General features: G+C 51.1%; 6 protein-coding genes across 6 annotated transcripts; 4 read left to right on the forward strand and 2 right to left on the reverse strand.

Annotated features, from left to right (window-relative positions):
* Positions 1 to 1,484: 1,484 nt before the first annotated feature.
* On the reverse strand, positions 1,485 to 5,479 carry IUM83_05602 (Pyruvate kinase; the record flags this gene model as incomplete). The annotated part of the gene is made up of 4 exons (XM_067929749.1): positions 1,485 to 1,652; positions 1,982 to 2,071; positions 5,059 to 5,113; positions 5,181 to 5,479. The coding sequence occupies 4 exons, from the start codon at positions 5,477 to 5,479 to the stop codon at positions 1,485 to 1,487; spliced, it is 612 nt and encodes a 203-aa protein (XP_067798244.1).
* Positions 5,379 to 5,606, forward strand: IUM83_05603 (uncharacterized protein; the record flags this gene model as incomplete). Its single annotated transcript, XM_067929750.1, has 1 exon — positions 5,379 to 5,606. The coding sequence occupies one exon, from the start codon at positions 5,379 to 5,381 to the stop codon at positions 5,604 to 5,606; it is 228 nt and encodes a 75-aa protein (XP_067798243.1).
* Positions 5,607 to 6,917: 1,311 nt separating this feature from the next.
* Positions 6,918 to 7,238, forward strand: IUM83_05604 (uncharacterized protein; the record flags this gene model as incomplete). Its single annotated transcript, XM_067929751.1, has 1 exon — positions 6,918 to 7,238. One exon carries the CDS (start codon positions 6,918 to 6,920, stop codon positions 7,236 to 7,238), a length of 321 nt encoding a protein of 106 aa, XP_067798242.1.
* A 33-nt stretch (positions 7,239 to 7,271) lies between these two features.
* IUM83_05605 (uncharacterized protein) lies at positions 7,272 to 7,493 on the forward strand (the record flags this gene model as incomplete). Its single annotated transcript, XM_067929752.1, has 1 exon — positions 7,272 to 7,493. The coding sequence occupies one exon, from the start codon at positions 7,272 to 7,274 to the stop codon at positions 7,491 to 7,493; it is 222 nt and encodes a 73-aa protein (XP_067798241.1).
* An 8-nt stretch (positions 7,494 to 7,501) lies between these two features.
* On the forward strand, positions 7,502 to 8,275 carry IUM83_05606 (uncharacterized protein; the record flags this gene model as incomplete). The annotated part of the gene is made up of 2 exons (XM_067929753.1): positions 7,502 to 7,729; positions 7,808 to 8,275. 2 exons carry the CDS (start codon positions 7,502 to 7,504, stop codon positions 8,273 to 8,275), a joined length of 696 nt encoding a protein of 231 aa, XP_067798240.1.
* A 5,285-nt stretch (positions 8,276 to 13,560) lies between these two features.
* Positions 13,561 to 14,970, reverse strand: IUM83_05607 (eukaryotic translation initiation factor; the record flags this gene model as incomplete). The annotated part of the gene is made up of 1 exon (XM_067929754.1): positions 13,561 to 14,970. The coding sequence occupies one exon, from the start codon at positions 14,968 to 14,970 to the stop codon at positions 13,561 to 13,563; it is 1,410 nt and encodes a 469-aa protein (XP_067798239.1).
* Between the last annotated feature and the right edge of the window lie 99 nt (positions 14,971 to 15,069).

A 15,069-nucleotide genomic window follows, 5' to 3' on the forward strand; every position in this document is an offset into this window, starting at 1 on the left:
TGTATGTTGTCGAGTATGCGAGGAGCATAAGACGGGTGACCATTGTTGCGTGTTAAGGCCTCACGATCATAACGTATGAAGGCGTTATATGATACTATGCAGCAATCAATAGAAGAAGCTAGAGGTTCAACGAGCGAAAAACGGTGACTGTTGTTCCTAACAGGTTCCAGTGATTTTCAAAGGCGATTCCGCACAACTCGATCATGTAGTGCCGCATTCATTGTCAACACTCCTTTCAAAAACTAAAAATCCAATTCAAAGAATGGGACGAGAGATCTGGGAGGGAATTCAACATGTGTGCACGTTGACGAGTCAAAACAGAGGAAAACGGATCTAGAGTGGTTTGCAGCGTTGCGTCGCCTTCGTCGAAAGTGCCCCACAGAAGAGGACATTGCCTTATTTAATACTAGAGCCTGCAGCACTTCAGAGATGCCGGCTTGGGCTGCAACTGCAAAACATATCGCTTACAAGAACATTGACGTCGTGGAAACAAACCATCGGAGTCTTCAAGCGTGCTCGTATTCAATTCTACGTATCCGACCAAAGCATATTGTACAGTTAAAGAGACTAGCTAAACAGCGTGAGATCTCACAAAATACGATTAAGGAGCCGTTAGAGGAAGTTGAAACATTAGACTCGAGCAGAGACAGAGTTGTAGCAACATGTGTAAGATTTGCGGTCGGTGCACCTATAACATTGACTTTCAACATAGAGCAGAGTGCTGGCCTCTGCAACGGCACGAATGGTATTATTTACGACTTCATTTTCCCCTCTGGCACCGATTTGCCTATAGTCTTAGTACAGATATGGGATTTGTATGTCGGTCGGTCGTTTTTTTTCTGACGTACCGAATATGATGCCAGTCATCCCGATAAAAATTAGTTGGAGTAAGAACTCAAGTGACTTGAGCGTTTTCAGAGAAGGTGTCCCTGTTCGACTTGCATACGCACTGACGGTTCACAATGTACAAGGCTCACGTGCGCTAAAATTATGTGTTCACTCGTCGTCAATTCCTAATCTTCCTTTGCGTATGTGGCTCTCTCTAGAGTTCGATGCCGCGACGATATTGTGCTCACGACCCCGCTAACCTTGGAGAAACTATCAACAGCGAGTGAAATGCGCTCAAGTTTTTCGAACGAGGAACAACGTGTGCAGGAAGCCGTAGACAAAACTAACAGTACGGCTTGCTATATTGTAGATGCATGAAATAAGTAGCTTTACTTCACAAGCAAACATTGGGACCAAGGTGATCTGATCACTACGCTTTATTTGTACGCACAACACAGACCTTGCTGAATCAACCAATTTTTACTTTTTGCAAAAGATAAGCCAAACAGGATGTCCAAACTTGCTGTTTCACACACCTTCTAGTGATAGCAACATCTTGCACTCATTTGAGACTCACCCACATGTCGATCCCCAGCTTCTTCATCATATGGGAATGGAGTTCTTGGACGTGCCGCGCCTTCAGCATGTTCATCGAGTCAGATTTGAAATTCCTGAATGTCGTGAAAGGCAACGTCGCTCTTCTTCATCCCGCCCAGCTTCTTGCCGGTCTCCGTGGCACCGCACAGGATTGAGTCGGTTTCGATCATCGAGCCCACGCAGCGAACCACAAAGTCCTTCAGAAGATCGTCCGAGTGTCCGGCCGTCTACTCCAGAGCACCAGCACCAGCATCGACATCTGCGGGTGTAACTTTGACACCAGGTGGGCAGTGTTTCCCGTATCCGTCAGCACCAACAGCATATTAGATGACGCCACGACCTCTGTCGTCTGCATCGGGCCGTTCACGACCAGCACGGCGTTGTGCAGCGACTGGTGTACACGTCGTCGTAGTGAATGGCGGATCGGCGTGAAGGCACGTCGCGGCCATGACTTTCACGGTCTGGCGCGGGTAGTCGCCGTTGGCGTTCTCACTCGAAAGTATCACAGCGGCCGTGCTGTTCGTTGGCCACATCTATGGACTCGGCCAATACGCACCGGGTGCGGCCCCTTGAGCAACGACTCATGTATCTGCGAGGCCGTCACCACGGGTTTGCCGGCCAGGTTGGCTCTGGAAATCATCCCCGTCTGGGCAAAAATGCCGTAACCCCATGGTCAGTCACCACGGGCACTCATGACACCATCCGTTTCCGGCATTTATATCATGTCCGCTGCTCGATTACCCAGTCGACATAAATCTTCAGTCCCAAAGGAGCACCCATTCACGGCTCACCATCCGCGTCCACGTCAGCGACGCATTGACCGCTGGCACCCTCGGCCTTCGCACGCTTAAAAGCTCTCGCATGAGCGACTTGCTGGACTCGCAGTTTGTATACCTCCTTGACTATTGTCAACATACTCTTTTAGCATCGCAAACCACTCATCTAAACGGCACATGCACAACAGCACTAACGGCGCAAATGCTTTTCAGCTTCATCATCGCATAGCGAGTCCAACCTGACTTCGCTCTGTTCTCTTGACCAGTGTGGGGCTCGATAAGCCCTTGGTTATCTGGTTCTTTCCCTGGTTTGCGTTGGGTGATGCGATACAAGCACAATGAGGTAGGACAATGCATACACCACGCGGATACGTGCTCATAGCATATTACTCTTAGTACTACGCTGCTTGCTTCCTGCAGCCGACATTGTCTTCATCTTCGCCATGGATGGAATTGGTTGAAGTCCGCCTAAAATTGTGTGTACACAATTTCAGGCGATCGCTCCCATACTAGTAATAATAACAATATGGTATTGTCTTTTTCACCCAAATTTGTAGAACCTGGATAGAAATGAGGAGCGTTCAGAATGGATTCGAACCGCTTTTTGACCAATCAAAGGTGGCTTAGGACGCGCACTTCACTTTGCATTCTTCTAGTAAGTAGTGAGCACAGCAACTCCGGTGCAGCGCAGCTCTCCTCGACGCGTTTCGCTCGATGCTAACACACCCAACCAAGACCAGGCAGCCCAAATCACCAATCGTCGGTTCTCGCCGTACCAGAGCCGAAGTCCACACCAAGTGAGGAGAAGCCCACGTCTCGAGCAGCAGCGAGAGGAAGTTTCTTCGCACGATCCGTTGATCAAACTCTCAGTCGATGTGCGATTGAAGAACACTGTTAATCAGCGTCTATCATCGGCAGGGCGGTTGGGTACGCACAGAATTCATTGTGACACATGGGACGAGGTGAAGACCAGGCTTTGGGACATCATCCAGCGCGAGTTGAAGCCTCTGGCTGTTCTGGATGGAACCCCACCATCCTGGAGAGCTGATGAGCATGAGCCAACGATCGAGATGTTCGAGAAGTACACTTCGATGAGGATGAAAACCAAGATACTGGATCCATGGACAAGCGCGAAAGATCGCCGATATCTGTCCAAAAACAAGGATGAATCGGTATTGTTCTCCGTCTACAAGTACGGTAACGAGATATCAACTGTTAGTCAGCTTGTGGAATTTGAAGAACAGTGCATTGGTCCTGCTGCAACTGACCGAGGAGGCGCTGCGACGGAAGAACTTCATCAACTCATGATCACTACACTGAAGGAGAAATGGGGCAGTACGTTCACAGCACAGGACATGTCGTGGCGTCTGTGGGCTTCTCTCATTCTGAAAAAACCAAGACCTCAGCACGATCGAGAAATCGCTAAGGGGCCGCCACCAAATCTGGTCGTTCAATTCAGATCTGCAGCAAACGCGAGCGACCAACACCTGCACCGTGTGCAGCGTAGTATGAAGATGGCGAAGAAAGTCGTGTAAGGCATGCAGGCAAAGATCAAACACTTTGAGCAAACTGTCCAAGTGCTGCAGACAGCCATCGTGTCGATGAACCAGATGCTGGAGAACCATTTGGATGTGATTGAGGCAATGGGCGAGGATGTAGTGATACAACCAGATAGCATGGACGTCACGTCCGCGTTGGCCGCCATTCCGAATCAAGAGGACGTCGACCATGACTAGCACAACCAGTTCTTGCTCAGAATAAGCTCGAAAGCTAAATTACATCTCTACTACACTAGTTCAGTCTTTTCCACTTGAGCACTCGTCGTCATAATCAGGATCACCTCGCTCTGAAAACTCCAGCAAGTCGTTCACAGCGAATTGCTCAGCTCGCGGTGTGCTTACGTACTCGTCCCCCAGAGCCGACATAGGGTTAAACTCGCCGGTAACACTCCACCCACAGTGCTAGAAAATGTTGGTCAAGTCGAAGTCTTGGAACTGCTGGAGCACATTTGAAATGAGAACGGCTTGGTTTTGCTTGGAACCCTCCACATATTGTCGCTTGAACGCCTTCTTAATCAAGCCAAACAGGTACTCGATGGGGTTGTAGAATGGGCAGTATGCAGGAAGAAAGATGGGAATTATCCCTAGCGACCGCAGGTAGTAGACAATGTCAGGGTGGCAATGGATCTTGGCGCCGTCCAGAATCCACACGGAGCCGCTTCCTGGGTACTAGTGCACAGTTTTCCCTGAATGGGCATGCATACAACAGCACTCAACAAACTTGGAGCGGTCAAATGTCCCGTCCGTGTGGAATGTTTCCACGAGACCATCCACAGAGATAAAGCAAAGCAATGACACGCGTGCCTTCCGATTGAACTCGCCACGAAATGCTAGTTTATTTCCCTTTACGCAGTAACCACGCGAGCGCAGCATGCCCCTGTTGTCAAAGCTAACTTCACCGAGGAATTGAATATGCATTTGACACCACTTAATCGTGCTCAGCTCCAGCGTAAATCGCAAAATGTCGTTGATCTTGATGTTCATCGCCCGTCGCTCAAGAGCTTTCCATGTAAGACCATGCTGCTGCAGTGCCCTCCACACCGTAGAAATTGCAATAAAGCGTGTAAACTTTTCTTCAAATGCAGCTTTCGCTTCATCGAGAAACGCAACCGGGTTCCTTGTGTAGAAGTCCAGCAGCCACTCTCGCTGCTCTCCCGTGAATCGGCTAGTCTGTTTAGTAGAACATCGCTGGTAGTCATTGTCAAACTCGAAACGCTGGACCCAGTTTGAAATGGTGTTGATGTGCTTGTTGTAGATCGTTGCCAGTTGTTGTTTTGACAGGCCCAGATAGAAGTAACCATAGAGAGCATGCATGATGGTGTTTGTCGACGCGTGGTGGCCATTGACTGCTTGCTGAATGCTTGTCATCGTTGTCGGTTAGCTATCTGAGGTGCACTTCGGCCGACCCAAGCAGCCTCACCAATTCCACAAATGCAGCTCGGCCAACTCCAGCTGCGGTAATAGTGCAGCGTGGGCGACACCAGGAGCTCCAACAGTACAGCGCGTCGACTCCAGCAGCGGCAACAATGCAGCTCGGCCGATTACAGCAACTCCAACAGCTCCAGCAAGTCCACGAGGTGCAGCTAAGTCGACCCCAACAGCTGCAGCGGGGGACAGCTTGGCCGACTTCAGCAGCGGCAAAACGTTTACGACGGGCGACACAGCCGACTCCAGCAGCGGCAACAAGTCCACGGTGTGCAGCTCGGGCGCCTCCAGCAGCGACCACTACTTCACGAGGTGCGAGTTGGACGGCTTCAGCAGCTCCAGCAGCTCCACGGAGTGCGGGCCAGCAGCTCTGGGATGGCTCGGCAGGGGTGGTGGCTACACTGAGAACGCTGGCAAGTGACTTCTGATTGGCTGAATATCGCCTGAATCGATTCGAAATCGATTCGTGAAATCGATTCGATTCAGGGCATCCTCACAATTTCGAATGAAACTCACAATACTAGAAAAAATATCCTTAATAATACGTTATCAACTTAAACAGGGATGCTTAGCGCGCGTCCACCACTCGCCGCAGACTGGCTTCTGAGCGCTGTGGCCCCCTTCCGAGGGAGCAATGGGACGCTGGCTGACGATCGAGAACAAGCGCGAGCTGATTGACAAGAGCGCAGCGGAGCCTGGCATGACCCATTCGGAGCTAGCGCGGTGGTCCAAGCGAGCATTCCGCTTGCGCAAAGCCCCAGCCCGCAACACAGTATCTGACATACTAAAGAACGCAAGCACTATCAAGAAACCAGAGTACGGTGAGGGCAAACGGCGTAAGCCGCTAAAGGTAAAGGCGCCTGCTTTAGAAAAGAATTTAGAGGAGTGGGTGGGTAGCGTAGAAGCGAGGGGGCTCTCGGCGACATGGTGCTGACGAACATCAAAGTTCAGAAGCTGCCGGCCAATACTACCACCTATCTGCAGCCTCTGGACGCCGGTGTTATTGCGTCCTTCAAGGCACGCTTTAGGTCGTTACAGATTGACCACGGGATCGAAAGGTTTGAGGCTGATGCAAATGTTAATGGGCAGTCTGCATACAAAATAGACCAGCTTCAGGCGACGCAATGGAGCTCGCTGTTGTGGTCGTCTACGGAGGCCAAGACGGTGGCGCACTGTTGGCAAAAGACAGGTCTTGCGACTCCCCTTCGTGGAAACGACGAGCCGGACGAAGACGGCGAGGACGAGGGCGTTGAAGAGGGCGATGCCGACGGCGAGATTGTCGATCTGATGCTCAAAGTGGCGTCAATTAGTCTGTAGTGGCTAAATCCTGCAATAATTTTTCATGTACATGAAAAATACACAACAGCTGGTGTCGGAAGTGGTAGTACTACCTGTAGTAGTCTCAAGAATAGTAGCGATACAGTACATGTACCAATCCTTCACTCTCATTAGTCGTGCTTCGATTAAAGTTGTGTTTTCGTACTTAACCGCAGTTTCGGCTGATTTGTTCAGCCTCAAATCGCACTGGTGTCTCTAGTGCGATTTGAGCCTGGCGATAAACGCTTTAATAGCCCGGCCATTTGTCCAGGGACGTTCGTTTCATGCATGAGCACCCACTTCTTCTTCGTAGGCTGTGGGCACGCGCATGGCAAGACTAGACTAGACGATGCTAGCAGCACGAAAGCCGCAATTGTAGTGCCTACTGCCGGTTCTCGCACTATACGTGGTCGGCATGACGGTCGTCCTGGTCGGGAATATGAGCAGCACGAGCAGCTCTAGGAAGAGCTTCCTCCGGAACCGAGTCGCCGGAGAGTCCCCGTTCCACCAACGCAGTCACGCCTTCGATACCAGCATTTCTCGCGACAAAGCCATCGTGCTGTGCATCCACGACGGCGTCTTGGCCATGGGCGTATCGCTAGTTCGAGAGTTGCGGTGCCTCGGGAACGAGGAGCTGATTCAAGTGTATCACTGCGGTCTGGAGGAGTTGTCCGATGAATCGAGAGACTTGCTCTTCAGCATCGACAACCGACTAGAGACCGTGGACGTGTGCTGAGACCTTGTGGGGCGCGGAGTGATCAAGCGCGAGATGGCAGGCGACTTCCGTAGCTGGTGGATCAAACCGCTGGCCATATACCATACCGACGTGCGCCACATCATTATGATGGACGTCGACGACATCATCATAAAGGACCCCGCCGTTCTGCGCAGCATGAAGCCATACGAGACAACGGGCACCACTATCTTCTATGATACAGTGCACGCCAACTGCAGCGAGCACTTAAATGGCGAGGATGGGGACATGCAGTAACAGAAGAAATGCTGACCACGTTCGACTACGGCCGGTTCCATTTGCGCGAAGAGTACTGGCACGCTCCCTCCCGTCAAGTGTTGGAATCGTTCGCATACGCGGGGAAAACATGCCACGAGATGGACTCCTCATTGCTACTAATAGACAAGGAGCGAGCAATACAAACCGCACTGGAGATTATGCTCTGGTTTATAACTGAGGAGCGCCTTCGATTCCGATATTCCTTCGGTGACAAGGTACACCCTGATTACATTTACCAAAGTTTAATCACCGGAACTGAAGTATCTTTTGTTTCTTTTGTTTGCTTGTATTAGGAGACATTTTGGTTGTCCTTGGAGCTGGCACACGTGCCGTACGCATTCTCGCCGTGGGGCGTCAGTGTGGTTCCGTCAACTCCGAGCCAAGACATGGAAAAACACCCCGATTCACTTTGCGGTAGCATTCTGCAGTACATGCCCACTGATGATCCAGTCCCTGAAATGCTGTACGTGAATGGAAAGGCGTTACTGGACCCGTACCCGCAGGGCATCGCGTTTGTGCGACAGGCGCAGTGGAACAACATGTTTATCTCGCTCCCAACACACATGACACCACGCTTGCCGCGGACAGAGCTAAATCGGTTTGGGCACGACAAGAACATGTTCTCAAAGTGCCTTATCGGTCTGGGCGCCACCCCATTACCCAAGCAATTCGCTGGAAGCCTGCTTCGCAGGTGGCTACATTACTGGGGAGTACGCGCAGGCGTTCCAGGATCTCTGCAGCAGTGTGACATATTTCAGTAGTACAAGAAGCGAAAATCGCTGGATTCATTGTACAAGTGAGATATATTGTGTTCATTTAATGCTATTATGCCCTAACGGCCTTAAAAGAAGCGAAGACTAAATTTTAGCTTGCGTTCGACGACCACCCTGCTACTCGCAGTGGTAAACGATCTCTTTGATCATCCTCAGCACCTGAAGCCTAGGAAATGCGCAGATCCCTTGAGTCTCGATACCACCATAACCCTCTGCACCCCATTCACTGCCAATAACACAAGTTTGTGGGAAAATTGACACCTTGGCGGTGGACGTCAGCTCGCACATTCGGTCTCCGTATAGAGGTCCAGCATATTTCTTGTGCTCAACGGGCCCGGTACGAATCCGGTGGACAGAGGTGGTCGAACCTTGCGATGACCCACCCACGCGTTTCGATCGTAGACGTCCCAACCGCCATCACCAAATTTGCTTGCGACCAACGGGTGTATGATATCGAGTCCAGCTGCATCATCACAGACACACTTGGGCGTTAGACCCCCGTTATCGATGGCATATTATACAGAGTTTGGACGTACACTGAGTCATTTTGGAGAACAGGCCTGGCGGGATCGAGGCGACGTCTGCGTCCAGCCACACCACGTGTTGGTGCCAGGATTGAAGAGTCAGCAACAGTGCGTAGTTTCGATAGCGAGCGAGCATCCGCCGACGGCTTGCCTGGAGATCGTCATTGTGACGATTTTCGCGGGTCAAACCCTCGGAGGCGAAATCGTTGCGAAATACTACCGATAGCTGGGCGTACTGGTGAATATGGTCGTTGAAAACACTCTTCACTCCCTCGAAGTCCATCCCGGAGGATGTCAGCAGGGTGATTGACGTTTTCTCTTTCGGGTAGGCCATCGAGCCAACAAGAGAAAAGAAGTCGGCGACTGTGCGGTTCGTGCCCCAGGACTTGCCGTCATTGAAGACTGAGATCAATAGTAACGCATCGCTGTCCCGGTTCCCACCTTGGGCAAGAAACTGCGTATTTTCGATGCGGTAATGCTATTCTGGTTCAGCTTTGCAGTACTGTGGGAACGATTCCGAATACTCGGTGAATCGCGAAACTACTGATCGGCTGGAGAACGCGATATCAGGATCGAGAGACGCGTGCACGAGCGCTTCGGATGCAAAATGCTCATTGGTGGAGGAATAGGTTCCGTAAGTGTCATCATATATACGGCGCGAGGCGCCACGGAGACTTTCCCCCATAGGATCAGCATTAGGATGGACGTAGCAACGAAAACGAGACTTCGTCGGTAGCCTGCTGGTTGCTCGCAAGCGACAAAGGTGGAGGCGCAACAGTAAATCCTGCCACATTTCGTTGGGCGTCGTTCCAGCTTTCGTAAATGCGGGTCGTATCTCTCTGCCGTGAGGGTTTTCCTGCAGAATACGCACTGAGGCCCTGGCTGGCGATGCAGTGCGGAGTTTCCCCGTAACGACATCGGGACTCGACTTAAAAAAAGCGGACGTAAAACAACTCCGTCGAGGCATGATTTTCAACCGGTTAGGACCGATGTACGTTCAGCGCAGCCGTTAAATCACCGGTCGTGGTGGCCTGATCACATACTGTGCGATCTATATTATGCATCTCAGCGATTCTCACCTACAGTACCCACCTCCCCCGCTTCCAAAATATTTTTTGTGGGTGGGTAACATAACAGGCAAGTAGCGACGACCCTAGTCCGCACATATACAGCTAGGCAGCGTCGTCATGCGGGGGTTTCGCCCGCCTTTCGTCGGCGACTTGCCGGTGCTCTAATCGCGGTAAGCTCCGAATACTGTATACGATAGCCGTACCAATGCCTACTAGGCTAGCGGCTGTATTTCCTGTACACGTGTTTCCCGGAACCACTCTCTTTTATATACCATACGACTGTGTGGTAAACTTCAACATAAGTAGCCTATCAAACGCAAGTAAGAGTCATTCCCCTACTGAAGATCTCCAGCATATCTCCACCTGAAGATGACGCGACGAGGCCCTAATAAGCATCTGCTCCCTTGCGGGGTTAGCGGCGAAACGTTTGTCGTTAACAGGGTTACGCGTGATATTTATTCTCCTTAGCGTGCGCTCCCTTTGGTTTTTCTTGTTTTTTCTTTGCATTGACCTTCAACCGCCGTTAACTTTGAGAAAGCAATTCCCATCCCATCGCTTGGTGTAGTATGCGGCGATCCTGCGGCCTTCGTCACGCCAGGACAACCAATCTGTTTGATCGTTGGGAGACTGCTCTGGAAACAAATCTATCAGCACATCGTGGTCACTTTCGACATTGTGCAATTGCATCCAGTCCGTGATGCCATCGAAACGTAGACGTAGATGACCACGAACCACTGACATCTTGTAACCTGGGACATTGCTGAAGACGCCTCGGTCACCAAAGTGGGCCTTACGCTTAAGTGAACGCCCGACTCCATTTTGTATAAAGCCTCCGTCGGGTACACCAGTAATATCTGCCAAAGTGTTGAGAATATCGTACTGTTCAACCGCGTCTTCGATCACAAGTCCCGTAGCATTACCCAGTCGACCTTCAGCAACGATCGCTGCAGCCACACGAGTTACAGATAGCTCATCGTTATGAATAGAGTCTGCTTCGGGTGCTTGTCCGTGATCACCCATGATAACGACAATGGTATCGTTCAATACGCCTGCGTCGGCCATGCGATTCATGAATTTCCCCAATTCCAAGTCCGTGAAATATCGCATCTCCAAATAATTCTTAATGTCCTCGGCATATTTTTCACCTTCATAAAGTGTAGAGAAGTTGGGTTTATCTGACTCGGCATACCACGTCGGTCGCGCGTCGAATGGCGCGTGGCTGGAGATTGTGTAGTGCGTGATGAATAGGGGTCTTTTTGCTTCGCCACTAGCGCGGCGCTCACTCTGCTCCCGCGTTTTGTTCACGAGCAGATTACCCAGAAATTCTGGGCCCCCCAGAATTTGCAGATTGAGATCGTCATGCACACCCCAGGTAAATCCTCGATGCTGGTCGCCATACCATTCATCGTGCGTAATACCCAAATCTCTCTCTGCCCATTCCGCGATATCTTCCTTTCCCCAAACGGTATCGAAGCCGTGGCTTGGAAGAAACATATTCCAGTTTTCGAAGTCTGTGGCACATCCGGTCGTGAAATATGTTTCGTACCCATTAGCTGTGAAAAGTTGGGGTAGGCCTACAAGCTTAGTATCTTTCCTGACTCCAGTTATGCCTGTTTTGACAGGGCTGTCGTAGGGAATCTGGGCGAACAGCATACTTTCCAGCGAGCAACTGGTTGGATTACTTGACCACATATTGCGGAGAGCCACTCGGCGCTTTGCCCACCTATCGAAGTTCGGCGTGATTGTCATGTTTGCACCTTTAAACCAGTTGGCAGAGTCTTCGTCCCCGACTAGGTAGCGCGAGTCGTGAAATCGGAACGACTCCACCCCGATGACGAGGACGTGGGGTGGGTTCTCAGCCGTGACGTTGATATCAAACGCCAGATCCCCTTGGAAACCAGTAGTGCGCCGGTAGAGCGAGTTCTTCCCGAAAAGTGTGTATAACTCCGTTGGGTGGATGTTCGTCTCTATCGGAGGCATGTTGAAGTTTTCGGTAGAGGTGGCAGTAGGTAGCAAAGCATGCCCAAAAAGTTCGTTCAGAGTCGCGTTCATTGCCGAAAACGCAACAAGAGGGGGGCTCGCACAGCTCACAGCAATTGTAATCATGGGAATAATGATTAGCCCCACACAAATGACTGCGGCTTGTAGCGCGCGGAGAGGGGGGAGGTTTTGGTGGATGAAACCTCGCATATTGTTCTCAGGTGCTGAGGTCGAACCTTCCTCTAGAGAGAGCTCAATATATGTTACGCGTTTGACCATATTGACTTTATCGCCGCGCATTTGAGAAACGAATAGATGCGTTGGATTCCAGCGGCGTAAATTGCACCAGCGAGTCCACGTCCGCACAATCGCGAAAAAAGTAGACATGACCGCAAGAGATGCCACATTCATGAAGCCTTCCGTGTACTCCTCGCTTGATATCGGAGCAGCACTGACGTAGTTCCGCTCGTTGACAGCCATGATGACGAAGTCGAATGTGAAGCGCATCTCTCGGCGCTGCACCAGCAGCAAGTCAGCAACAAACGGAGTCATCATCGCGATGAATAACCCCCACGACGTGATAAAAGTGGCGTTCGTCCACACCGTGGGCGCCGTAATGCACTTGTGCTTGCCACTGCTCGACTTGCACCATTTGGACGCGACGTGCTTCAATGTATCAAACAGCCACAACACACTTGCGAAGTAAGTAGTACACACGAAATCCTCAAGAAACCCGAGGCCCATTGCTGCCACCCTCGCTCCGCTCGTATGGTCCGTAGACGTGCTATACATGTCAACCAGCGCGTGGAGTGCCACACATCGGTGGCCGGAAAAGAAGACAAGCGCGGTAGTGTAGACGAACACCCACCCAAGCCACGGCACGTTGCAGATTTCAGCAAGTTGAAGTCGTTCTTTGGGACGTCTCCGCTGGCGATTTGCCGTGGTCACTGGGGCTGAGGCAAGTGCATCAGGCAAGTCTCCGCTCGCAGTCGGGGTGGAATCCACCAGGCCGCTACTGGTGCGTGACTTCGTCTGCGTTGAACGTGGTGAAGGCCGCTTTGACGTCTAAGTGAGTTACCTAAAACGATTCCTAGTGATCGGTTTCCGTTCCTGAGGTGGTGGTGGTGTCGGTTTGAGGGGATGCGGTTGCACAGGTTAGTCAGGAGTTTCATTGTTGGCTGACTTCGGGATTTCCAGGGGATATAGTGATGGAGGTAGCCGAGGTCGGAAATAGACTGACATGGCGTTTGTATCGGGAATCGCTCGAATCCTCGCTTCGTCTGAACAAATAGTAATAATAAATAAACAATAAAGAATGATCGTTCCTCTAAATTGATCCGTTAATAATAGATCACATAGTAGTGACGTCACCCGGCGCATGACTATTTTAATTAGTTGTGCACCTTTTTAAAGGTGCACAACTAATAAGAATCAGTTTCCCAAGGCCTGCACTTTTGAGTGATCGATTGTGGCGAAGGCACACGAGATATCGAATAGAGTACGAACTACGTAGTTGGATTCTCAGTAAAGCGTAGCAATCTAACGTTAGTGGGATACCGCCTCGTGCTTTTTCGCCCTCAAGATGTCGATTTATGGTCCATCACAGCGTGGTGAGAAAAAACTAGAGAGGGGTGCAACAACCTACCGACTACTTTCGTGCCTACTTCTGTGCTGCGGTGGATTTCTCTACTTTGTTGCGCTAATAGGCCGTCACACGATCATTTTCTCTCTGCCAGACAAAAGTTCTCATCTCATTTGGATGCTTCTGCGCTGTTGCAGCAGTACTGCCGGCCACATCTGGTCGCTGGAACCATTTGGGGTTCGTCTTCGAGTTCCGATGGATGTCTACAGATAGCAAAGCAGTGCGGTGGTAAATCTGCAACGCGTTCCGTTTGTCGGGATCCACACTTTTGTCGACATCTGCTACCGTTATGCCCTCTGGGCTGAATAAGTACAAGGTTCTTGGTAGCACGTTGTTCAGGATGCCTACCAGGGATAGTATGACGTCCGTCGCGCCGGTTTGGAACGGGATCTCAACGCCCGTATTCGCTTGGCCATAGCCTTCGCGCATGTTGAAGTAATGGATAGGGTGTTTGATGTTGGGCTTGGCGCTGTAGTATTCGCAGTTCGTCCTGTTGCACAATTGCTTTGCTGCGAGTATGAGACCGACAACGTCCTGGTCCTTCGCACCACGAAATACAGCCGCCGTCTTACCAGCTTCGCACCATGGCGCCACCTCCGGAGTATCGCTGGTAGCTGTAGGACAAGCATCCAGCTTTTCAATGAATTCTTCAATGTCGCTAGCACTCTCAGCGTAAACCAGCGAATCCAGCGGTTGCTCCACGTTCGCAACTTTGTTACCGCGACCGAGCTGGTGGTCGAAAATGTACTCACGTAAATCCAGCGCGGAGCCAACAGTCGCAGCATAGTCCTTGCGCGGTAATTCACGAGCCTCGAGGGCCACTTTTCCGCCGTACGTGTTCAAATTCAAGTACTTGCGCATAACATGTGAGAGGTGCATGTCTTCCGCTGTCTCCCACGACGGCGGACGCTCTTTCGCAAAGTACTCGAGCCACGTCTGCTCTAGAAACCACATCCCGCACAGGTAGTCTTGCTCGACCCAGTCGATCGCACCGAGATCGTAGCCTACATTTGGCCAGCTCTTGTACCCAGCGAAGGTCGGTGCCCGAAGATGTCCAAAGTTCCCCCACACTCCTTTTTGCAGGTTCATGTACTGGATGTAGTCGTGCACAGTCGTCGAGTCGATGTTTCTGTCGTCGTCCACGACCAAAACGTACTTGGTCGTCGCCATGTAGGCTAACAGGAAGCGTCCATGGAACTTGTGGTTGTAGTTGGAAACTGTCATTACGAGCTGGCCTGATCGTCCAGGGTATTGTAGTCTCATTGATTCAACAACATCCCTATACGCGTTTTCGTTTGGCGAGTTGAAGCTCATGACCCAGACGTGTGGCGGCGTCACATTTTCTTGATTGAGCGCTGCCTCCAGTTGAAGTTTCAGCGCGTGGGGGCTGCCTCGGAATACGTTGAAGATGATCGTCGTTGAGGTGTCGTTCTTGTCGTAGCTCGACGTGTAGAACTCGTCGCCCATGGGAAGTTGCTCACTCCGCGGAACCGCATTGATACGAGAATCAATGCTTCGCTCGGGCACATTTAGCAAGACCTGTTGTGCGCCGACCCCATGGATAGA

Source organism: Phytophthora cinnamomi, assembly GCF_018691715.1.
Source record: "Phytophthora cinnamomi strain GKB4 chromosome Unknown Contig10, whole genome shotgun sequence".
NCBI classification, from domain to species: domain Eukaryota; phylum Oomycota; class Peronosporomycetes; order Peronosporales; family Peronosporaceae; genus Phytophthora; species Phytophthora cinnamomi.